At 25.5% G+C, this 27,029-nt stretch overlaps 1 protein-coding gene across 3 annotated transcripts in view; it reads right to left on the bottom strand.

The window, feature by feature from the left end:
• The window catches only part of LOC126902260 (pancreatic triacylglycerol lipase-like), a 36,016-nt gene extending 23,495 nt beyond the window's left edge, over window positions 1–12,521 (bottom strand). Inside the window, exon 1 of one of the 3 annotated variants that reach the window (XM_050679343.1) lies at window positions 12,357–12,521. In XM_050679343.1, coding sequence (XP_050535300.1) covers window positions 12,357–12,360 — 4 coding nt within the window. In that variant the 5' untranslated portion in view covers window positions 12,361–12,521. Of the gene's footprint in view, window positions 1–9,045; window positions 9,261–12,356 lie in introns of those variants that run through there. The other 2 variants (XM_050679345.1, XM_050679342.1) reach the window with 2 other exon arrangements.
• Between the last annotated feature and the right edge of the window lie 14,508 nt (window positions 12,522–27,029).

Raw genomic sequence — 27,029 nt, 5'->3', positions numbered from 1 at the left:
TAAAGCGCATTGTAAAAATATTTTTAGTGTAATTTTCTATGTTTATTCTAATTAATATATTCTCTAAATACACATAAAGAAAAATTTATTTCGTGAGCATAATGTGGAAATATTTCAAATAGATTTTTTTTTATTATATTTATTAGATATTGTCTGTATATTTATTTTAAAATAAATTGAAAAGAATTTTGCAAGAATATTTTGACAATTTTAATAAATCGAAATTGCTATGTGGGCAATATTATTCAATTATAGTAAATTTTCAAACTATAATTTGTTTTATTAATGTACCATTGATTATGGTTTGGAATAAAATATCATTTTACAAAACAATACTGATGGAACATTTAAATTGGTTCGTCCACCATAAATGTTAATATCTTCAGGATTACATGTTCATTTAATCTATACTATTAAATAATCTAATTTAACCAATTAATTACAATCGACAAATATTATCGTATTGTTTGCATAGAGCTTATAAAGAACATAGGAGTACAAAAAGTATAAAATGAAATAACTGTGCAAAACTTAAGGTAGCTTACATCGCTCCTAATATTATCCTGGTAATATATACAACATATTTTCTTTTTGATTTATGTGGTGATTGATTAATTATGCCTCACACAAAGTCTTTAAAAATATAAATCAAATTATAATTATTTCTATTTTAAAATTAATAGTATCCGATGTTTTATAATTTTCAAAAAAAAAATCTCTCATCCCTTTAAAGTAGTATAAACTTAAATTTTGTAAATGGAAATATCTATGCTTAATTAAGTAACAACTTTTGAACCAATATTTAAAACTTTAGTACTTTTATACTATGACAGGAGAAGTAGTGTGGTTTATATATGTATAGAGATAAAATAAATAGACTAGCTTTACTTTATGTTCATTCCATATGTCTTATAGAGATATAAAATTAATTCTTTAATAACAACATATATATCTAACTAGTTTATAAAAAGAAAGTGATGTAATTATGAAAACTGGTCGATAAAAATTTTTGACCAGTATTTCAAAGTTATTAATAAATTAAAGTTATCACTGGAGGTGGAGGTGAGTGATGATAAAAATAACATAATCCATACCTCGCCAGTTACTTTTATACAAGGTAATTCTTTTAACGCTAACCACTAGATTTTTCTTAAAATAATAACTTATTTGGCTTTGTTAGTTTCATATATATCTTCATTTATTTATTATAAAACTTTTTTATGTTCATTCCTTATGTGTTTTAGGGGTGTCAACTTAATTTTTTTAAATGTAATCATACATATTTACTTAAATTATAAAATAGAAAGTGATGCAATTAAGAAAATGACAGGTCGATAATAACTTTTGGATCAGTATTTCAATGTTATTGAAATACTCACTGGGGATGAGGCGCAGGTGCTGTTATTTTTATTACAAGTCATTTCCCTGCCTCAATACTCTTCTCATCAAGATATAAAAATGTTAATAAAATATCAAATGCTAGTTCAAAAGTTGTTTTCGAATATTCGTTTTCTTAATTAATTTATTATAAATGAAATAAGCTGGTTAATTGTGTATGTTATCATTTAAAAATTTGAAGTTGACACATTTATAGGCATAAGGAATGAATATAAAAAATATTTTACATCAAATAAATTGAAATACATATGTGGCTTACAAAAGTAAAAACAAAATTTACTAAAAAGTTATTATTTTAAGAAAAGTTGAGTGGTTAGCGTTAAAAGAATCACTCTGTATATGTTTTATAGGGCAACAAGAAAAACATTTTAATCATTTATTAATTTAGAAATATTTTAATAAGTACCGATTTGAATTATATTTGATTTAAAATCTTTGTAGTGATGACTACTTGTATTTATTTAGATAAATTTATACCTATAAAGTCTGTGTTTAACTTATTCGCAAATAAACCGTAACATTAGTCATAGTGATAATATTTTTTAAAACGAAAATTATCTTTACCACGTCATATTGTTATTGTAATCATTAGATTTTATTTGAAACATATTAATAAATGTTGGCAAATATTACTACAACTATATTATTATAACTTAAATATTTTATAATTATCTATTTTACATATCTATGATTTGATTCTATTATACCTCGACCTATTTTTTTTAACATTTTATCCTAAACATAGTATATTTAACTGGTGTTTTGAGATAATGGCAATAGTCAAACGCCCTTTAAGCATAGAATAACTATGGAAGTGCACGTGTTGCATTATTCTTTCATCAGACTTGTTATAATGTAAAATATTAAGTATTTTTTTAAATATATTTTTTATAAGAGTAAGAGGTATATAAAATTTTTTATCAAAATAATGTCAATTTTTAAAATAAACAAAAAGAAATTAAAAAATTTAAATACTAAAAAATCAAATTGACTGCAAATGTAGTTGTAAAACATGCCACTTAGCTATCATTGCATAAAATGTAAAAAGTTCAAGATTCTTATCTTACAATTAATTATCGAGTTTGCAATAATATTACGTGATTTTATTACATTTTTTTAAATGTACAGTATATTAGTAACATAACCATCAGATGAACAGTGCATGTGTAATGCATAGTAAATATATTTTGTATTTGTGTTTACTTAACCTTATATATTTACATACTTATATCAATACCAAAATGTGTACTATGTTTACAGAAATATACATGAATATTTTAAGAATAGTACCAATATGCATGCAAATACTTCTCGATAATATCAAATATGTATTTAAATTTTTACAAATAGTTTAATTATGCGTAGTAATCATTTTTATTAATGAAACTGCGTTAAGTTTATAATTTGTTACTTATATTGTTTATAAACAAAGTTGTATCGCATGAGAATAAAAATGGGTAGTTTAAGATGACAAACTTTATAAGTAATTGATAATTGAAAACCTTAATAAATAAAGTACCTACCAATTGTATAATTTGAACTTTTTATAAGTATTATTTGTTTGAGATTATAAAATAAATAAAGATTTTATTGTCAATTGATAGATTCATAGACAAATACATACAACTATACACATTAATAAGGATTATAATTATTGGATGTAGTTGTATGGCCGTTGAAAGCTTGTACTAATTTGTTTATAAAATAAAATCATATTTTTTAATCATTTTTTTCTAAAATAATCTAATGAAATGTTTGGGATCATTTTATATAACATTTAATTCGTTAAAATTTGTATAGACTAAAAACTGTAGAGTAATTTTGTTTTGTAGAATAGGTGATAGATAGTAAACGACAAATAGACAGATACATATTATATACATCGCGTTCTTACACATTGGTGATTTATCTTTGTCAGTGTGGTAAATCCAACAACAAATTTCATGAATTTACTAAAATAAACTTTTTCAACATTGATACCTTTTTTCACTGAAAATAATGGTTGTATTGTAGTGAGTTTCATTTTTTTCTCTAGTAAAATATTCTTATAGTTTTTTAGTATCATTAAGTATTTTTCATTTTTTTAAAATTCATATTTTAATATTAGTATTTAAAAAAAAATCGGCAATTTTCATTAATTATTTTGTTTTTAATTTATCATTTTAATTGTAGTTTATAAGTATTTTTATTTTTTTTAGATTAGTAGTCTTGAAAAATTCACTTTTTCCTTCTTTTTCCTAATCTCTATCCCAACTACTTGGGGTCGGCCACCCTTCCTAAACTTTCACTAGACACTATATTCTATATAATCTACACTCACTTCAGCCGTCCTCGTATCACATTCAATAACATCTCTCCATATCTTTTTTGGTCCTCCTCTACCTCTTCTTTCTTCAATATTAACTTCTATAACTGTTCTTATAGCTTCCGATTCCTCTCTTTTCATAACATGACCAAACCATCTAGGTTTTGAGCCTCATCGGAATTTTCTTATCACATAACACAATAGGTGCTTCTCTGCACTTTAATCGCCCACATTTAATCCCGTGTCTTACATCCTCGTCAATACCACCGCTCTTTTGCAAAACTATTTCTAAATACCAAATTACCACCTCTCCTATGATATCCTCGCTTATTTTCACCGATCTCCTCATTTTACCCACCTCATGTTATCCTTTGTCAAACCCGTACTCTATATGATCTGATCTTACTTATTCTTAATCCTTTTCAATCAATAACCGATTTCCAGACTTCTAGATTTTGAATAATTTCTTTCCCATTTTCTCCTATTAACACTATATCGTCAGTGAACAACGTGCACCACGATACCTCTTATTGTATTTCTCTAGTCACTATAGAAAATAAGTAAGGGCATAAAATCGAATTTATCCCTTAAATCTTCTGTTACTTAGCCTACACTTTTTACTCTGGTATAAGTGTTATCATACATATCATCTATTATTTTTTCAGTATAATCACAAAAAAACTATTATAAATAATTAGACATGAAAAATTATCGACTATTTTGTCATTTTCATATCCATTCGGCAAATTATATGTATACAAATTTAGGTCCGATCCTGTCCAATCTGATTCGACCTATTCAAAGAATATTATAATCGTAATTAAAAAATTTTAATTTTCTAAGTTTCAAGCATTAAATTTATATATTATATAAATTAAATGTTATAATGAATGTGTTTGATAATATTTTTCTTCTAATTATACGGTTCAGACCAGAATATATGAATTAGGTAATAGTAATATTCGTTTTGCAACTTATTGTATTTCTATCTATGAAGTATTTGAGGGTCTCATCCAAATAAGTCTAAGAACGTCTATAGTCTTCAATGTACCATCAAGAGTTCACCATGGGGTCCATTCCTATTCATGTTATTTATGAATTGGGATATATCTCTGTTTTTAACACTGATAATCCCTACTGTTTACAAATGACCTGAAGTTTTACTTGTCAATTGTAATAAATAATGATTGTGTTAAAGTTCAGTCTTGTTTGATAAGATTTTTTGATTGGTACCAAATAATTAAGTATATATTAATACTAGTAAAAGTTCACAAATCATTTTTACTCGTAAAAAAAGTATAAGCAATTTAAGTGAATGATTGTAGAATTATTTGTCTTTTTCAGAATACATAAGTTTTATTATAAGCGTTTCTTCAACAATAATTAAATTAATATTTATTCAAAGTGTACCATTTTTAATGCTTATTTATCAATTATTATTTTATTATTTATAAAGTAATATTATAATAGTTAATACTAAAAATTAAACGAATTTAAAAGTAAGCGTTTGATAAAGAAATAATCTTTTTCCAATTAAAGATTATTTGGGTTGAATGTAAAATATATCATTATTTAATCGACAAAATTTATTTACTGATTCCGTAAGTGATTATATTATGGCCATCAATAAATTCGCAAAACAAAATATCTTTCTTGAAATTTATTTTTTTATTTGTTTAGATTACGTACATATTTGTAACTATGTTTAAAACATAAGTAAACAGTTTAAAACGTTGAAAATGTCACATAAGACTAATGTTATTAATTTTTTTAACACGTTTAAAATGTTGTTTAAAACACGCAGTAACAAACCTCATTGTATTAAAAGTACTATAAAATAAACTGAAAACGTAGTGAAGACGTAACATGTGTTGATAAAATATAAATTATATCTGACAGTGTTTAAAATCACTATCATAAATAACGCTTCGATACATGTCTGTAGATAGTGTTTAATTTTTTGAAGGAATTGTGGGATTATTTCAAAAGCAACATTAACTCCTATTTCCTTAATTATATCCTAAATACTAGTTTAATGGTTCTTAAGGACAATACATGCATAAATGTATTATATCAATTTTATGTTGAAAATATTAAATTAATATTTTAACACAAAAATTGCATGTTTTTTTATAACGGCATCCATTTGCTCATAGAAGATAAGTTGTCGGAACAATTTTTTTCTTAACTAATAGTATGGAAACTAAGCTTTAATTTAACATATGTTTGAAGCTTGGAGTATTTCTGGAACACTTTCAAAAGTTAAGTTGAAAATGTTAACTTTTCATGTAAAAGTTGCCATCCTCCTCAATGGGATGTATACAAATATTGAAAATATTTGAGGTATATATAAAAACAAAAAAAATTGTTTTGATTTTGAAAAGTTATGGCAATGTTAGTAAAAAAAAGTTTAAAAATTGTGGAATTTAGCTATTTAAAAAATCATAACTTTTTAAGAGATTTCCCCTATTTAAGGGAAACAGAGGAAATTTATTCAATTTATGAGTAGTATTCAACCAGATGTAATTTGGGTTTTTTTTGAAGGTATCATTGCATAGAATTTGTTCATTGAAAGCTGGGCAAAATAATGAGAGACAAAAAAATATATAAATACATCATTATAAAATGATCATATTCTTAGCTTCACATCGAAGCTAAAATAAAATTTGGAAACTTTAATGTCAGCACCTTAATTTTATAAATCAATGATAAGAATTCAAGCCGTGTATAAGAAAGCCGTTGGTTAAAGTATATTAATTTTGATAAACAAAGGAAAAAGGTCATTCGGAATGCAACCTAATTATTGTTTATACATTAAAAATTAATATTTAAAAATATAAAAAATTAAAAAAATCAACTTTTAAATATGTCGTTCAAAATTTCTTTAGACATATATTAAAAGGAAAATCATCAATAATATTATAATTTCAATGAACGGATGGTGTTTGAATTTTTTGTACTAGATACAAAAGACTTAATCGAACTAGCAAAATTTTCTAATGTATAGTATAATGATAATATAAATCATATTCTTATAAATGTATTTTTAAAAGAAATATACATAAGAAAGGTTAAAATTTCTGTCCCCTCGGCAAAATATAGAGTATAATGAGTTCGATTTCTCAATTTCTGATAACTAACCCATAAATTACGTTAATTTGACTGCCCATAATTAGGGACCCTCATAGTCTAATTGGTATTTAGCACTTAATAACTATTGTTAGAAATGTCATGGGTTCTTATCTCCCTATTCGTTTTTTACGGGTTTCCAATAATGCTACCGAATAGATAAAAATAAGTAATATTATGCATGAACAACAAAGATTCAAGTTAGATATTCATTAGTAATTACTTTACTTTTATTTTTTTGATTACTTTAAAAAATTATTTTTAGTGTGGATTAAGAATAAAGTAACTTATTTAATTGAGCAAAACGTTTTTTGAATCTTACTAAATATTGTGTACGTATACAAATTTATAAATGACATATTTTTTATACTTGCTTTTATTAATTTATAAATGATATATGACTAAGATTATATCCATGAATTTTACTCAATTAATTATAATTTTATACTTAAATGTTAAATGTTATCATTATCATATTTAAATACGAATATTGTAATAACTTAAGAAATTAAATATAGTCAATTTTCTAATGGAAATATTTGTAAACTAATATTAATTTCTGTGAAAGGAAAACATATACTCTAACTTATTTTACGTTATATATTAAAAAATGAGAGCAAAAATTAAATAAATGAAGGCAAAACGCGAGTTAATTTTATGAAAAACATTTATAAAAATGATAAAATTTGGCGTTTTTGAAAATTATGATGGATTGGATACACAAATTAATATTTCCTGAATAAATTTTCATGTTAAATTTAATTCAATTTTTGAATTTATTACTATAAAATATAGAGCAGTATTGTCGTAAAAAAACATTGAGGTATGGTAATGTTTTCTGATAATGACACAAACTCATTTGTCTTTTAGGTCTAACGAAATTATTACTATCGAAATAATAAAAAAGTTATTAAAGGGTATATCTTAAGTTTTCTTCTAATTTCTGTATTAGATGGCGTATTATACAAATAATTAGAATATTATATGAGATAAAACATGTGCAAACGTTTTAATAAATTCAATTACGGTTTACAATATTCAAGATTTTGATAAAAGACCAAAATAACTATAAAATGTTAATATTTCAATCCATTTATTTAGTTAAACAAATTTTAAAAATATTTAAACTAATATTGACAAATAATACACTAAGAAGTTTATTTTCAAAGTTTTTTTTCTTTTTGCAAACCTTTGCGGCTATTACTTTCCATTGCATTTCGGTCTCCACCAAAGTGGAAATTTCTTAAGAATTCATATTCTAGGATAGTTGGTTAGTCTGTTGTCAAGAGAAAGTTGGCGACTCCAATTACTGAATTTATCTCTTGCTCAGCAAACAGACTCACTTGTGACAGAGTATCGAATCCGTGACAGTGCACATCAGGCACTGTCTAGTTGAGAATTATTTATTTTAATAAATAATTCAATATTTTAATTTAAAGTAACTTTTAATGGGACTTATTTAGTTCCATTAAAAGTTATTTTGGTTAAAGTTTTACATCGTGGATTTTAAGATTTTTATCATATTCAAAAATTGTTTTAATATTAGTTTTGGTAATAAAAATTAAAATTTTAGATTTAATACTATCTAGACCAACAAAAAATGCATTAGTCATATTTTTTAATAATTTTATAACAAAATTATCAAATCAATTATAACTTCAATTATATTGAGGTAGATTTACCGCTTGCATTTTATAATTATAACAATTGTTTATGTTCTTAACAATAAACGCAGATATCAATTTTTTTAATTTGAATTGCAGTATTGAGAAACTTTTCATCAAGATATTATTCGAATAATTTTTGAATATTATTACTTGAGTAAACATAATAACTACTACGGCTACTAATAATAATAATATTTAAATCAAATTAATTTTAACAATAATACATTTTTATTCAAATAAATTAATTTTAATATTAGTCCTAAAATTTTTACTTAAATAATGATAGATATATTTTAAATATTTATTATTGTTAAAATTAATAATACTCATTTCATATAGTTTACACTTTCCTGCCCCCGGTTTCATTAATATTTTATTAAAATCTTTCATATAAAAATTCTAAATAAGAACTATTTTTTAAATAAATCTTAATTTTAATTTTGAATTTTAAATTAAATGCAATTATTTATTCTAATACTAAATATTCTTATTAATAAATATTGCCGACTTAGTAACATATATATTAAGAATTTATTAATTACTTACCATAAAATTTTATCATTGCGATATTTTTGGAATGTGATTTTATTTGTTTAATAAATTTTCATAAATAAAAGAAGTATATAAATTTAGGATAGTTCACTCTAAATAGTTATTTACAAATGCAAAGCTATTTGACAGCGGTAACTATCACTTGAATAAAGCATTGTTTGGGTTGATAATGAAACTAATTACTTTTTATTCAAGACTGTCGAGTTATCAATGATCATGTGGTGACATTTATAGGTCATGATAACATTGAAAAATTGTATATATTACAAAACATTCGCTGACTTTCTGTTCCTTTAGATAGTTGCAAAAATATATAAGAATCATAACTAAATCTTAAATTTTATGAATAAAGTTGTTTAAGTATTTGTTATCTCAATGATATATAAATTAGAATCTAACCGATCGTGCATATCTATTGCTATAGACGTTTAGATTTTTCCCAAATCGAAATTTTAAATATGATAAAATCAATACGCATCAGTCAAGAAGATCTAAAAGGGGGTTAGGAATTTGCAAAACTATTCTCTTCGGAACTTGATTGATCATACTAAAAAACAATTATGAGCTTAAAAAAGGTCTATGAGGTCAAAAAACTCAAAAGGTTGCTATTCGAAAATATTTTTTTTCTTAGTACTCCTATAGTAAAATTTTACACCAGAAAAGGACATTATATCACAAAATAGTAACTTATTATAAATTTGTTACTTTACTCTTAATAAAAAGTTGGGCATGATTCTAAATTACATAAATTTAATTCCGTTACTTATAATAACTAGACATAGTATTATACAACTCCAAATTGAGTGTAAATTGAACAAAAAGCTAAATCAATTTCATAAAAAGTGAATTTGATGTCTGTTTTCCTCTGGAGTACAGATTTGTTATATCTGCAATTTACTGTTTATAATAACACAATGAGAAGTAATTAAAAGTATTCATAAACATTTGTATCTAAATAATTAGTTTAAGATATCCATTCTTATTATTTACTTAATGTAAAAAATATGAATAAATGAATGACAGGATGTCTTAGATCTAAGTGACAATGTTTATTACATTTGATACACATAATATTTTAAATAGTTGTTGTCCTTTCAGACTACGTTTATAACATTTTTTTTATTATAAATCACTAATAAAAATTTTTTTTTTAATTGTTAAATAGTCATTTTGTAGGTCTATTCTTACAGAAAATGTTAATGAATCAATTACAATTTTATGGCAAATAATTATTGAGTTACAAGCATTTTAATTTACTCACAGAATGAGTATGAACAGCGGACAGAATATATGTAAACCAGTACGTAATTTCTAAATAAAAAATAATAGCAAAAGTAAAAATCAGCGCTGAAAAGATTTTATCTTTCACTTTTATTGTTTGGCATTAAACAAACAACAAATGTCCTACTTAATATAATTATTATTAAAGCTCTATTACTTACTTAAAAAAAGAATTTTATTCTTCGGAAATAAGATCAATTAACGTTTTAATAGAAGAAGTGATTTAATGACTAAAATAATTACGTTAATATAATCTTTAAATAAATATTTTTTTGAAAATGATGCTATGGATACCAAAGTAAAAAATTATATAATTCATTATTTATTATGTAGCAATTTGATAATTCAATCTAGTTGCAATATATACCACAATAAGGCAATCAAAAATTGTATCACTTTCTTGGCGTATAATTAAAATATATCAATATATAAATTTGTTATAAATCTATGTGCAAAACATTTTATTTAGGTTACTCTTATAAATAATACCTTAATAGTTTAGGTAAAACTTTTCTTTTGATTCGACCATTTTTATTTTCAATATTTTCCTCCTCAAAATTTTGTTTACTGCATTTCTACATTGATCTTATAATCTTATCTTTATAAGATATATGGATTTCTATAGTAATTATTAAATAGAGATAATAAAAACGTTACTAACTTTTTATTTTTCTTTTTCCTTAACGCTAACTTGGGGTCGGCCACGATTATCCTAAACTTTCACTTGACTGGATCTCCCACATCAGCAAACCTCATATCGCATTCAATAGCATCCCTCCATCTCTATTTTGGTCTTCCTCTACCTCTTCTTCCTTCAACATTCATTTCTATAACTGTTCTTACAGCTTCCGATTCTTCTCTCCTCATAACATGACCAAACCATCTAAGTCTATTTTCTCTCATCTTATCCACGATTGACGCTACACCTATACTCCATCTTATATGCTCGTTCCTTATTTTATCTATTCTAGTCACTCCACTCATTCATCTAAGCATTCTAAACTCTGCTAAACTCAGCCTTTATTGTCTACTTTATTGTGAACCACTCAACACTTTGATCCATACACTTATCTCACTACAGTCTCATAGAACTTTCCTTTTAACCTCATTGGAATTCTCTTATCACATAACATACCAGACGCTTCACTCACTCACACTTAATTCTGTGTCTTACATCCTGGTTAATATCACCGTCCGTGTACAACTGATCTTAAATACTTAAAACTTTCCACCTCTCCTATCACGCCCTGGTTTATTTTCACTGATTTCCTCATTTCACTTACCTAGTGTTCTCCTTTGTTTAATTCATACTCTATATACTCTGTCTTGTAGGGTGAAAATGTTTTTATTAACTCAATAGAAATCATCCAAAAGTTTTTTTCGGGTGGTGGGCGGTTGCGGATGTGCCTTGTCGGTGGCAGCGGCAATGGTGATGACGTTGTGTACACTGTTACACATGACGTCACAACTAGTAACTAAAACGTTTAACCGAAAATGTTTGTGTACTATTGCGTTAATTTTATTATGATGTATATGATAACAGTATTTTAAATACTATTAGTAATAAGCACGTATTACATTTAAAATAATTCCCTCCCACGATGTCATGATTAAAAAAATATTAGTTGAATCTATAAAATTATCAATTAATAATATAATATATAGTATTAATAGATTATATATCAATTAAAAAGTACACTTAGTTAAATTAAAAATTATTTAAACTACCAAAATGTGGTTTGATATTCAAAAATCTTAACTTTGAGGCTCAATCTATTGTATTGAAATTATTATCTATTCTATTTCGTTTGTTGTTTCAGTTATTTTTAGAATTAGTTTATCGGATGATAAAAGTTTCCAGTCAGTTTCTTAATATCAGTCACCAATTTAGCTATTGTAGACTCTAGATTTCATATTTTTTTTATTCTTTTACTTTCTATGGATAAATCAAATAAAAAAATATGTGTCTTATATACTTTCATTCTTTCCCAGTAGACGATCGTAAGTAGTTTAAACGTACTCACCCATTAGTGTAGAATATATGTGGATATCATATTTATTTCATTTTTAATTTTCGGAAAACAAAACACTGCCATTTTACGTTTAATTAGCGTATATTAAACAATCGACTTTCGTTTATAATTGGTATGACATTAGTTAAAACTAAGTTTTTTACCGCTAATGTTTGGTTTAACTTTAGTTAATTAAACGATAATATCACGTTTACATTTTGCTTAAATACCGTTTAAACATTGTGTAAATATAGTATAAACGCTGTGGAACTTAGGTATAAACACAGTTGTTGTAACTCAAAGTATACGTGTATGTTTCATTTATTTTAGATATCATATCTAAAATAAATATAAGTAACATATAACAACGTATATTATATACGTGTTTATTAAAACTTCGAACTTAAAAACTCAATTTTAAAATAACGAAAACGAGACTCCGAGAAAATGATTAGAGAAGGTTGGATAATTTTTGCGTTGTCCACAAGCATTTTGAAATTTCGACCGTTTTCGAGAAAATCGCTCGCTGACGCCAGCGTTTTACGACTTAAGGTTTTAAACTTTCAACGGATCCGCCCAAAGACATTTTTGAGACATCATAAAAAAATAAATCAATCCGTCAGTTTTTACCGTTCTACGAGCTTTTTTTATTCATAGGCTTGAGACGCCAGAGAGTACCACCCGAATTTCTTGCGACACTTTACGACATGAATATTATTCTCTGATAATAAATATTTGGCAAACAAAACATTACTGCTAACATAATAATATTACATATTCTCTAACCTAGAACTTTTAAATTAATTTAAACTTAAAATCGTGATTTCTTATTTTGTTTATTTAACGCGTTATCTTATAAATTTAAGTATTATAATTATAAAATGTGGTAGTACAGAAGTTTCACTTCAGTCAGGGAATCAATACTAGCTTTATTAAGTTTCTTATATATCTATAGCTTGAACATTTTTTTAATTATAGTATTCAATTATTACTTTTAGATGTTTTAGCTGTTACATTTTTATTCTAAATACATATAGGTGATTTTTTAAATATCTTAAAAAAATATTTTTTTTTAATTTTAATATTTTATAAATGTTTTAAATAATAATAACAGTAATGAAAATGTAAGTGTGAATACTAAATCTAATAGATTTCTTCACCACATTCATCTATTACTGTATCATATTCCAAATATGAAACATATAAGCCAATTTCACAGGAAATATATTAATAAAATTTTATTCTTATTGTAGTAATAGACAGTTAGCCAGTTAATTAAATAATTATAACACGTAAAGACAATTTCTGAAGAATATATTGCTGATAATAATAATAATAATTCTTGCATATAAATTAAATATTCTAGAGATAATATATCTACGTCCGGAAAAAAATAATCACACAGTTATGACCAATTTGCAAGTTGACATTTTAATCAAGACCAGCGTCTGCGTGATCGGTTCACCTGTCCGTCGGCGACCCGTATGACAAAACCTGTCGTTCGTGAAGAGGAAGCGCTGCAATAAAACCGGAAGTGCGATGCGACCGCAACATTCTCCCTCCCTAGTCTGACGACCCATGTGTGAACGGAATCGTTTGCCGGTGATTTGTCACTCGATTTGCGGTTGGGCCCTCCGGCTTATAACTAAAAAAGTATTACCTAGCTAATAATTCAAGAATAATATGTAACTAGAGGTAACCAAAAAAAATTTGAATTATTTTTATTCTGTAAATAATTGAGTGGTTTATGATAAAAAAATCACTCTCTTATTAATGATACTGTGACTTTATCATCAAATTTACGTTTATCCGAATAGCTCAAAAAATTTTGTAGAGAGGGCAACAAATCATAGAACACATCCCCATATAATAGGCTTTTCTTCATGCTTAAGTGTTTTCACATGCTAAATATTATAATAACTAGATATAAATAATAACAAAAGTTAATTAAGAAGCTACGTAAAAGTTTTGTAAAACATAGTATTTAATTTTTAACTTACTAACAATATAGAACTATGTCGTGATATGCACAAATTCTTTGCATTATACATCTTACAATAATCAATGAAAAATTAATAATTTATATTTAATATCAATTCTACACAAACAAATGACTAATTTATTTGTCATAACATTTATACTGTTATGGGTATTTTCTATATTTTAATGTATTATGGTCAAGTCATCTACATGTTGCGACAGCATTTATACTTCCTATTTATTGATAATGTGTGGTATGTTTATGCGCGTTATCTGTATTATAAATGCTACTTCGACGAACAAGTTGCCGGGTATCAGTTGTGTACAATTCATTCTTAATCCTGTCTAGCTCTCTAATGCACTGTATGCTACTAAAAGTATCATTGTTTATTATATTGTCTAGTGTAGGTTCAACATATCAACTATCCTTGATTTCTATAATTTTCCATGCCTAATTCTGTATCTTCACATTTCGATTAAAATAAATTTGTACTGACAATAGTGTGTTCGGTTTAAATTCACAAAATGTATGAATGCATATAATTTATAGTCCTGTTTATAAGGGACGTGCAACAGCCCATATAAACGTGGTAAAGTGACAACTTAGTCATGAGGTTATGCTGTCCATCGGTTGTCAATAGTTTGGTGAAAAGAATCAACATTATTTCAAAGTGAAATATTGTATAGATTATGAAGAGAAAATGAATAATTTAATTGTTTTTCAGTCAACAAAAAATATTTCAAAAATATCCCATGAATAATATAAATGCGGGCGTTATTATACTATAAAACCTAAGACAAAAAATAATTTTTGTATCATGTCAACATTGTAACGTAATCATACAATTTTAATAGAATCGGATGAAGTTCAGATTATAATATGTTTATAAATTTCAATTACATACATAAGTTGATTATCTGTGTTCGGTTTCTAATTTATTGTGCTTTAAAGTCATTGCGGATGCAGTTGAATATCCTTCCTATTTCGCTAAGTTAATGTTATCTATAGAGTCTAGAAATTATTTATACAGATTGTCAAAGTAATACCAAACTAACCATTTTAATTATCGCTTAATAAGGAATAAGGGCATCTTGAATAATTCCAAATATTTTACACAATAAATAATACTCGCTATTTATAATCTTATAATAATTTAATAAAAATTGATCACTTGTGGCTAATTAATTAAATAAAATTAAAACTATATTAAAAATAATATTAATTTAAAAAATATCAAACTCAAAAACCACAAATAATTTCTATATTCCGATACGTATTTCAGGAACAATATTATCATTATCAACGCTTAACACATTCTGATACCCTGACTAGAAAAACTCCCTTATATACCTCTTGTTACCTTATCACCTAGTGACGTCTTCATTAAGTAATATTATCACATTTTGCCAGTTTACAATGAACATTTTCAAATTACATTGAACAGTTAACAATGAATTTTTCAGTGGACCAAGATCCCAATTGTGAAAGTTGTAATAAATGTTACGTAGGACAAAAAAAGCAAATATAGGGGTCAAGTTTAAAGAGCACTTAAGAAACATTAAAAATCAAAAAGTTGATAAATCTCCTGTGGCTGAACATTTATTGTCACATAATCACTCTATTGAAACCATAAAACAAATTAAAAACGTATATAATTACAAAAAACAATATGACTGTTATTTTGATTTTATTGGAAAATATAGTGAAAAATGAGGAATGTCTGCTGTTCTTTAGTGTATATTTTGTCAAAACTGAGATAAATAATTAATTTCAGTTTTTTAATAATTTTATCATTTGTAATTCCAATTTATCATTTAGAAGTAATAAGAAATATTTTTAAAACTCAAAGTGACGAATAATTTAAGCTTGATAAAGGTAAAAACCCTTTCAACTTTATCGTAATAGCCCAATACCTTACATTATTCACTTTTCATTCATCAATGAAAAGTTTATAATCTGTATTGTATACAACTTGTATACACACAAATCATTAATTTGTTTATCATAATATTTATACTGTTGTAAACTAGTTATTATATATATATATATACGAGCTTAATTGTTCATTGTATACTATGCATCTTATCTTAAAATAATAATCATGTTATGATCAAATTTAAAAGAATTTAATTTAATTTAATTATTAATAACTAGTTAGTGTTTGATAATATACTTCAACTGGGTGCTCACCAATTGACCAAATCCCCCAACATCCTTACTTAATATTATATTATATTCTTTATATTATGATTCTTGTAATTTTTCAATCTTAAAAGCAATTCTTTACAATAATAAATTATACGTAACATGTATGTGTCACGAAAAAAGAACTAAGTTTTATACGGGTCGAAATATTTACTATGGAAACGATAATGTATGCAACAAACTTATAAATAAATGATTTTGACGGCAGTCGTGTTGAAAAATTTGTAAGTTCCAACGTTTAAAACAACTTATTTTTTTTTTTGGCTATTTTGAAGTTAGCTGAACTTATTTTAACAATTCATCTATGAATCTCAATTCGTGTAAAAAGGTTACAACACTTTTTCTATGTGAAAATGTTGACCCTAAAAAAGCATTTCTGTTTTTTAGTACTCTCGATTGTAGTATATTTTTGTACCTAAATGTGTATAACAACGCTTTCATTTTTGTATACATGTTTCTGGTAGCTACGCCAGACCCTCTACAAAATGTTCAAGTAGATAAATCAATCCACCAAAAAATGTTTACATTGGAAAAGTTAGAATCAGTATCGTTCCCAGTGAATCACAAGAGACAGTTATCCAAAGGAAAACCAACTTTTCTGAGTTCGTTTCTAACTTTACCGTCGACTTCTTCATCAAAAATTAGTTGACTACCACTTCTATAAGTAAAATCAGACCATCTTGTCTCAACTCCTTTACCAAAAATGTCCCTTCCGCCGTTACCAGCGACTATTGTAACGTCTTACGCTACGATTTCTGGATGTTCATTTCCTTGTTCCACATTTTTAATTAACTTTACAGTCTTTAAAACTGTTGACTAATCAAGACGGTAAACTTAAATATACCATAACCAATATTTTAGGTACTAAAAGAACCCTGAAAAGTTTTTTAAATGATTTGAGCATGAAAATCTAACTCTATTGAAAAATTATAAGCGGTAAATAGAATATTGCCCAAAAATGCTGACTTGAAGGCTTTTGAAAAATTCAGTGGAGACATTATGACACTTAAAAGGTGGAACAGTTTTGTATAAAGTTAAAACAATTTTATTTTATCAGTTGAAGATTGATCTTATGGTGTTGAATGAAGAGTTGCCTCTGATATACTTAGAAACTCTTTGAAAAGTTATCAACATACTTTTTCCACTTTAATTAATGACAAATAGTTAGTACAATTTTTGTCTATTTTATTACATTTAGGCAATATGCAGTAAATATGAGTGACATTTTTATTTCTTTATAATGAGAGTTTTAAAATATAAAATCAATAAATATTAGTATATTATAGTAATTTATATTTTAAATTTTATACTATATTGTTCATATCTCCTGTTATTTATGCTTATAAATTATTATTATTATTTGAAACTACAAAATTTAACAATTTTATGATAATGTCTTTTATGCTAAAAAAAATTAAATAAAAAAGCTTATAATTATAATATGATTATATTTAGGGAAGTTATGCTGGTATTGTATTGAGCATCATGTTAGATGCAATGTCTAAACTAATGGATACTCGTTTTAATAAGACAAACGTTACATTCATCCACTTGGCTATAGAAATGAGTAAAAAGTGCACAAATAACATTTTTAGTTTTTTGAGATTGTGTTCGTCATTAAAAAAATTGTTATAAACTTCGTTTGAATCATTGGAAATTGAGCTTCGTATTAGTTATCATCAGATAAAAAGATTCAAATCTGAACTGGCACAAGAGAGCTATTCTAAACTTATTAAACATCATCTCATACAGTTTACTTGTCAAACAGACAAGAATATTGATGTACTTAATGATAATCATAATGCAACGGTAGATTATATAAAAAGTTTAGCTTCTCATTTTGGCGAGGACTTAAAATCGTTTAATGCGGAGGAATGCTTTTCTATAGTGATTAAATTTTTTGGACAAATTTATATTATTGACAAAGGCAATTAAAAAAATGAAGCGTGCAGTGAATCTAAGATTAAAAATGATCAGAAGAACGGTTTTATAAGTAAAATTATGAATACCAAGTCTATTTAAAATGCACTTTTATGATCCGTAGACGGACACATCAGTATTAGAGAATTGCTTCTAAAACAAATAAAAAAGTATTTTTCTTGAAAAGTAATCATTAATATTATACTTACTTATAAAAAAGTGTAAATTTGAAGTACTTTTAATTATATACTATTTATTATACATATCGATCAAACTATGCATTAAAACAAATTGTTTTTACTAATTAGCATCACCATTCTATACGGCAGTTAACAAATTTGTGCTCGGCATTATAAAATGTTTTAAATATATTAGGAATTATTAAAAAGCGACTCAAGAATGAAAACTTTTTAAGTCAAAGTTTTTATTTTGCTTTTTCCCAAGGCCATTACACTAATGTATTAAAATGTTAAAAGTTAAGATATTTTAACTTTTCTGGTGGCATAACATAGGCCCATCGTTGAGTAAGTCTAACTTAACAAGTATCTTTGGTTTTATTTTTTATAGATTAAATTAATTTTTAGTAATAATTGTCATCAAATGGTATTTCTTGGAGCTCGCTTTCAAATTTGGGTAATATTACCTGTTAAATATTTAGCCAATAAAGTTATGTTGTGATTAAGTAATCTTATTAATTCATTTTATCTTCATAATCTATACAATATTTCCCTTTGAGATAATGTTGATTCTTTCCACGAAACTATTAATGTACACTCTGTTAAAAAATAAAATACTATTAATGACCTGTCAAATTAAATCTATAACTTAAATAAAGTTACACACAACTTGAAAAACGTTCGCAGATTTTTATGAGTGATAATTAGTAACACTTAAGCACTTGTGCTATAGTTACTAAAATGACTATTAAAGTATTTAACTCTATTGAATATACCGGGCACGTATATAAACTCTGTACAAAGAAAATGTTACTTGGACATTTGATGATCGTTGAGTTGTTGACAACCAATGGACAACATAACATCGTGACTAAGTTGTCACTTTACCACGTTTATATGGGCTGTTGCACGTCCCTTATAAACAGGACTATAAATTATATGCATTCATACAATTTGTTAAGTTAAACCGAACACACTATTGTCAGTACAAATTTATTTTAATCGAAATGTGAAGATACAGAATTAGGCATGGAAAATTATAGAAATCAAGGATAGTTGATATGTTGAACCTACACTAGACAATATAATAAACAATGATACTTTTAGTAGCATACAGTGCATTAGAGAGCTAGACAGGATTAAGAATGAATTGTACACAACTGATACCCGGCAACTTGTTCGTCGAAGTAGCATTTATAATACAGATAACGCGCATAAACATACCACACATTATCAATAAATAGGAAGTATAAATGCTGTCGCAACATGTAGATGACTTGACCATAATACATTAAAATATAGAAAATACCCATAACAGTATAAATGTTATGACAAATAAATAAATTTAGAACTGCCCATTATTATGTTACAAATGACACCTTGATAAAATTTATCATAAAAGTTTTGTTTTAAAAATATATTTCCTCCATCTGTAACCATATAAAGAGTAACTTTAAACATTAAGGTTTAGTCAATTAAAGTATTATGGAGTAACTTTTACTATAATTTTTTTTAGTACACATATTGGAGCCGTTATAGATTCGAAGCGAAGATGAGAAAGTATTAATTTTAATATATGTGTATTATTTTTGTTTTTTTGTTTTTCACCAAATTTTCTAAGCTCTTGTTACACCAATTTTACTTAACAATACATCAAAAGATCATTAATCGTATTTAGTTAAAGACAATTGACAATTGAAAAATATCCCTTGAAATTTTGGGGAATCACACAAAAAATTACGATTTTTAATCGGCGAATTTAATTTTTTTTTTAACTTAAAACTATAATATCTTCCAAAATTGAACAAAAAGTCGCACATCAGTTGATTTACCTGATTATTTTTTAGTACACCAAAACTGACGAGTTTAAACATCGATCAACCTTCTTGTATCACTAAGTTAATGAAAGAATACATTATAACAATATGAATTTTTTGTTGCCAAAATCTTAGTTTTGAAAAAAAGTTATTCAATTTGTTTTTCCTGTATACCTTAAAGTGTTTAAGATACGTGAATTTATAAATTACTCTTTGATTTAACAACACTTTAATTATATCAAGAAACATTTTGAATGAAATACAAGTGATTACCAAATGATAATTGATTTACATTTCACCATATATGGAGAAAATAGCGAGTGTTTAACATACATAAGTGGTTTTACAATTTTCTTTGTCTTAGATTCAATAAAACGTTTTGTTTCTTTAAGTTTTCGAATTAATTCATAAGATTAAATAATTGTAATAATCAATATAAAAGATAAATGTATAATTTAAAATAATTTATCCAGTATGTTTTGATTAAATGGGATGATAATATCATTAAAACTATAATTTGTTACACTAGTTCTGTAATAATTTACAAAATAGTATCGTGTAGCAGTTTTACTACTATAGAAGAGTCTCACATTTAATTTTTCTACAAAATTCTAAAAAATGTATCCATTTTTATGTTTTAACTTTATTTTAAAATTAACTTATTAAAGTTTTTTAATAATTCGATATGAAATGATAAATTCTCAAACTTTAAATTTAAACATTGCCACACTAACATTATGTAAATTTCTATTTTTTCGACAGTATAGTATTTTTCATTGATTCAGAAAAAAGTTTTATTAAAAAAATATGTAATAATAAAGTGGCACTGAAAGTTGTCAGTTGAGTTATTTCTCAACTTTTTATCTTTTGGGAAACGTTTATACATTATGCGCATAACCAAATATTTTTATCATGCTTTTATGTAAAATTTGTGACTAAAATTTATAATATCATCAAATAGAGTCAATTGTATAATTTTTATTAATTTAAGATAACAATACCATTGTAAGCACAGTACTGAGATTTTAATTTAAAAAATATCTCAATTAAGTCCTACCCCAATAAAGAAATGTTGATACTATATAAGACATTAGTTGTTTATTCACAGGAATATTTCAATTTTTGATACGGAATTAATTATATTTTAAAAATGTTGTTTTAGTTAATTATATATATTATTATTATAGAAAATTTATAGTGTTTAATTTTAAAAAATTGGTGGATTATTCCAAAATCTACAAGATCTGCTAGTTCCTTATTTATATCCTGATTAAGATAAAGTATGTCGAATAAAAGAGAGATATAAATATTATTTTTCATAAAAAATTGTATTGATTCATACATTTTTTAAAAAGTTATAACATTTTAAAGTTAAAAATGTATAATCGAGAATTTTAACACAAAAATAGTATACGGTAGCCATTTTCACCATGGAGACAAAATAAAGTTCGAAATTTTTTTTTTAATGATAAAGTATATTACATTAGCTTTAATTTAATATATATATAAAAGTGTCAGTATTTCCGGAACACTTTCAAAAGTTAAGTTGAAAAAGTAAATTTTTTGTGAAAAAGTTGTCATTTTGACCTGTGGGCTGGTAAAGGGTTAAATTTATAAAAAAAATATGTCGAATGGTAGGTAAAGACATTTTGCATCTATAAAAAAAATTACATTGATTTGGTCATTTTTGAAAAAGTTATGGTAGTTTTAAGTAAAAAAATTGAAAAAATTTCGAAAATTAGCGATTTTTAAATTTGTAATTTTTTTGAAGATTTCCCCCATATACGGGGAACTAGGGAATTTTTTTCAATTTTTAAGCGTAATGTCTTCGACTAGATACGATTTGTGATCTTTTGACGTATCGTTAAAAGAAATCGGTTCGGTGAGAGCTGAGAAAAAGTGGTAACAGACACAAAAAAAAATAATAAAATAACACATCATAGTAATAATTATACCTTCTCAGCTTCGCATCGAAGCTAATACTATTAATTTAAAACTATTAATTTTTTTTGTGGCTTTTTGAGTTAGATATTTTTAATATAACTTTAACTTTGATTAATTATCCACAATTGTTAAATTTTTATTATATTATTATCAAGTAGTAACTTTTCACAAAGTATTTTTTATTTTACTAAGTAACAAAGAATTTTTGTAGTAGTTTTATAGGTTTAATTTTTATATTTTAAATTTTAAATGTAGTGTTAAAAAAAAAAAATCGGGAAATTTATGTTTGTGGAATTTTTGAGATATAATTTTAAAATATAAATTTTTATTTAATTATAGGCTGATTGATTTTGGGAATATACACATTTTCTCAAAAACTATTGTAAATTTGTAATTTTTGTAGTAACAGCAATTTTTCGGTACAATATTTAAATAATTTTCATTAATCTATTTGTGGATAAAAATTGTAACTTCAATTTTCTTTATTGGGAAATCCTTTTTTTTTTAAGTTGATAATATGACAGAGAAAAAATTTAAAAACGATTTTATTCTTTTAACTTTTTATATTCAATTAACTGATAGCGTTTAGGTGGTTTAATACATTTTTTTTGATTTCTGTCAATAAAAATTTTTTATTCCGATGGCCAATGTATGATATCAATTGAAAATCATTTGAAATATTCATATTTTGAGGGTACTTCGGTATAGCGGTTAATATTTTAAAAAAAGTTGTATTAAATTATTACAGCTAAGGACAAACATTTTAAAATTCAAGATAATTTTACAATATTATAACTTGTTAAAATAAATATAGTTAGCAATAACACTTTTTAATTATTTCTGCTTCTAAACTTAACTAATCTGATTTTCCTCTAATACAAGTTATTAGTTATTTTTAGGGGTGACAAAATTTTAATTTTCACAACCCTTAGATTTTGATTTAGATTCCGGCATTACTTCAATATACAAAAAAATTTCAAATAATTTCTGATTATTAAGATGAAATTAAGTATTTTCTTTAATTAAATAGCGAATTAATTAATTCCGAGATGAAATATTACGATTCTGATTTCGAGCTTACAACGCTACTTTAGAAACAATATGAATAATAATAATGTAATTTCAATTATTAATTTAATATAATATAAATAGATATTGCGAGGTGGAATTAATAACAGCGTAAGTGTTGAACAATTTAGACTGTCTATGAGTTTTAACGAAGCAGTCCTTTTTCTTGTCAAGTTATTTATTACAATTTCATATTTCGAATAAAAATCATTCTAATTGTTTGCAACTGGTGTAATATGACTTCAGGGTAGAAGGTAAAAGTGAGGTGCTAGCAAGTGTCAGTGGTTATATTTTAAGGACTCGTTAGTATGTTTCTAGAAAAGATTTGTATTGAAATCTTCCGATCCGTTTGGATCGGAAAACTCCAGAAAATCCTAATTATTTTCAAAGCTAAACTTGTGACAGATGTGTTGAAATGATTATGTTTAACATGTTTCCATTTGACAAGGCCACGGCGTTGTCACTCATTAACACCCCGCGGTCGTGTCAGCTCCTTCTCAGCCTCCGCTCCACTGTAAACCGGACCGTTACACACACGAGTTATCGTCGTGGTGTAAAGTCCAATAAATGCCTAGCGCTGAATACCCACCGCAATAATACACGAGGTAAGTCATCCTCGTGACACCAACAAATGATCTGTTATTTCGTTTCAAGCAACGGTTTTCTTTTACTTTTCTCTTTACCACATAAGACATGGGCATTTACATAGTGTAAACATAATTATTACTTTTGTTTTACAATTTTATTCAAATAAACGGCTCCACACCATTCAGCAAACTATTGATACTATGTCATCTACTTTATTTTTGTGTCTCGCACACGCGAGTTTAATCACACCTGTGACACATCAATAAACATCCAGGCAAATATTGTATGTAAGAGTTTAGATTGTGTAAAAAGAAAAATAAGAATAATCATTAAAACGAAAATAAAACCCTAAAATCGGTTTAAAACTGTAATACCTTTACATATTTCATAGGTGAAAGATGTAATTCTGCATATGTTCATCTTGTCGAGTGGTTGCAAAACATTCGTTTAATTTTATTTCATTGTTCGTTTATCATGAATGTAGTTGCAAAGTTGAGCTATAAAATTTTAATTACACGAATGTAAAGTACGCCTGAAAAAGATAAATAGAACTTGAGGCAATGTTAATGTGTCAAAAATAAACGTCAACTTATGTCGCATGACTTTTATAGAAGCATAAGTAGAAAATGANAGATAAATAGAACTTGAGGCAATGTTAATGTGTCAAAAATAAACGTCAACTTATGTCGCATGACTTTTATAGAAGCATAAGTAAAAAGGGTTCAAAATAGTTGAATTATAATCAAAAGAGATTTAAATAGACATTCCTGTAATTATAAAAACCATTAGTAATTTATATAATGTCAAAAGAAGCATCTTTTATACACACAATCTTTTGTCAATTTTACTTGTACACGATAAATGTTTAAATATGAATAAAGTTCTATCGACATTTATATATTTTTTTACCATAATATAGCTCATTAATTTTTAATTAAAAATTGTAATTTTAAAAATTTAGGTGATTAAATTGTTAAAAATTACATGATTCATAAAAAATTTAATGAATAGTTCTATAAAAATTGAATATTAGCTTCGATGCGAAGCTGAGAAGGTATTAATTTTACTATGATGTGATTTTTTGTCTATTACCACTTTTTCTCAGCTTTCACCGAACCGATTTCTTTCAACGATACGTCAAAAGATCACAAATCGTATTTAGTCGAAGACATTACCTCAAAATTTGAAAAAAATTCCCTTGTTCCACGTAAATGGGGGAAATTTTCAAAAAAATTACAAATTTAAAAATCGCTAATTTTCGAAATTTTTTCAATTTTTTTACTTAAAACTATCATAACTTTTTCAAAAATGAACAAATCAATATATTTTTTTTTTATAGATGCTTGATGTCTTTACTATCATTTGGTATATTTTTTTTATAAATTTAACCCTTTACCAGCCCACAGGTCAAAATGACAACTTTTTCACAAAAAATTAACTTTTTCAACTTAACTTTTGAAAGTGTTCCGGAAATACTGATACTTTTATATATATCTTAAATTAAAGCTAATGTAATATACTTTATTATAAAAAAAAAAACCCGCACAGGGGGGTCGCGGCACAGTGGTGACGTGGCATAGTTGGATCAAGTATAATGATATCTGATAGTGATTAAAATCACTATCAAAAATAAACGCTTCGATGCAAATCTTTAGATAGTGTTTAATTTTAAAAAAATTGGTGTTTTATTCCAAAAGCTACTTGATCTGCTGGTTCCTTATTAATATCTCGATTAAGATAAAGTATGTCGAATGAAAAAGGGTTTATTAAAAAATATTATTTCTCATAAAAAAATTGTGTGGATCCATAAACTTTTCAATAAGTTATAGCATTATAAAGTTAAATGTAATATATAAAATCGAAAATTTTCACAAAAAAATAGCATTTGGTAGCCGTTTTCACCATGAAGATAAGTCCAGAGGTCAAATTTTTTTTTTTCAAATTAAAGTATATTACATAAACTTCAACTTAAGATATATATAAAAGTGTCAGACCATCCGGAACACTTTCAAAAGTTAAGTTGAAAAAGTTCTTCTTTTTATATGCATTTTTTATATTTGAAGCCCCCCCATATATAGGGAAATAGTCTGATTTAAAAAAAAAGTATATCCAATGAAAGATGTATATAAATACTACTTCTCATGAAAAAATTGTATTGATCCATACATTTTTTAAAAAGTTATAGCACTTTAAAGTAAAAAATGTAAATTATAAAATCGAAAATTTTCACACAAAAATAGCATTCGGTAGCCGTTTTCACCATGAAGACAAGTCCAGAGGTCAAATTTTTTTTTTTCAAATTAAAGTACATTACATTAGCTTTAATTTAAGATATATATAAAAGTGTCAGACCTTCCGGAACACTTTCAAAAGTTAAGTTGAAAAAGTTCTACTTTTTATATGCATTTTTTATATTTGAAGCCCCCCCAAATATAGGGAAATAGTCTGATTTAAAAAAAAAGTATATCCAATGAAAGATGTATATAAATACTACTTCTCATGAAAAAATTGTATTGATCCATACATTTTTTAAAAAGTTATAGCACTTTAAAGTAAAAAATGTAAATTATAAAATCGAAAATTTTCACACAAAAATAGCATTCGGTAGCCGTTTTCACCATGAAGACAAGTCCAGAGGTCAAATTTTTTTTTTTCAAATTAAAGTATATTACATTAGCTTTAATTTAAGATATATATAAAAGTGTCAGACCTTCCGGAACATTTTCAAAAGTTAAGTTGAAAAAGTTAATTTTTTGTGAAAAAGTTGTCTTTTTAAATCCCCTCCTGTGGGCAGATAAAAGGTCAAATTTACAAAAAAAATATATCAAATGATAGGTAAAGACATCAAACATCTATATAAAAAAAGTTATATTGATACGTTCATTTTTGAAAAAGTTACGGCAGTTTTTAGTAAAAAAAATTGAAAAAATTTCGAAAATTAGCGATTTTTAAATTTGTAATTTTTTTGGAGGTTTCCCCCATTTAC

Source organism: Daktulosphaira vitifoliae, unplaced genomic scaffold (assembly GCF_025091365.1).
Source record: "Daktulosphaira vitifoliae isolate Bord-2020 unplaced genomic scaffold, ASM2509136v1 Scaffold_3, whole genome shotgun sequence".
Taxonomy (NCBI): Eukaryota; Metazoa; Arthropoda; class Insecta; order Hemiptera; family Phylloxeridae; genus Daktulosphaira; species Daktulosphaira vitifoliae.
Note: the sequence above shows the minus strand (reverse complement) of the source record. Positions and strands in the feature narration are given on the sequence as shown.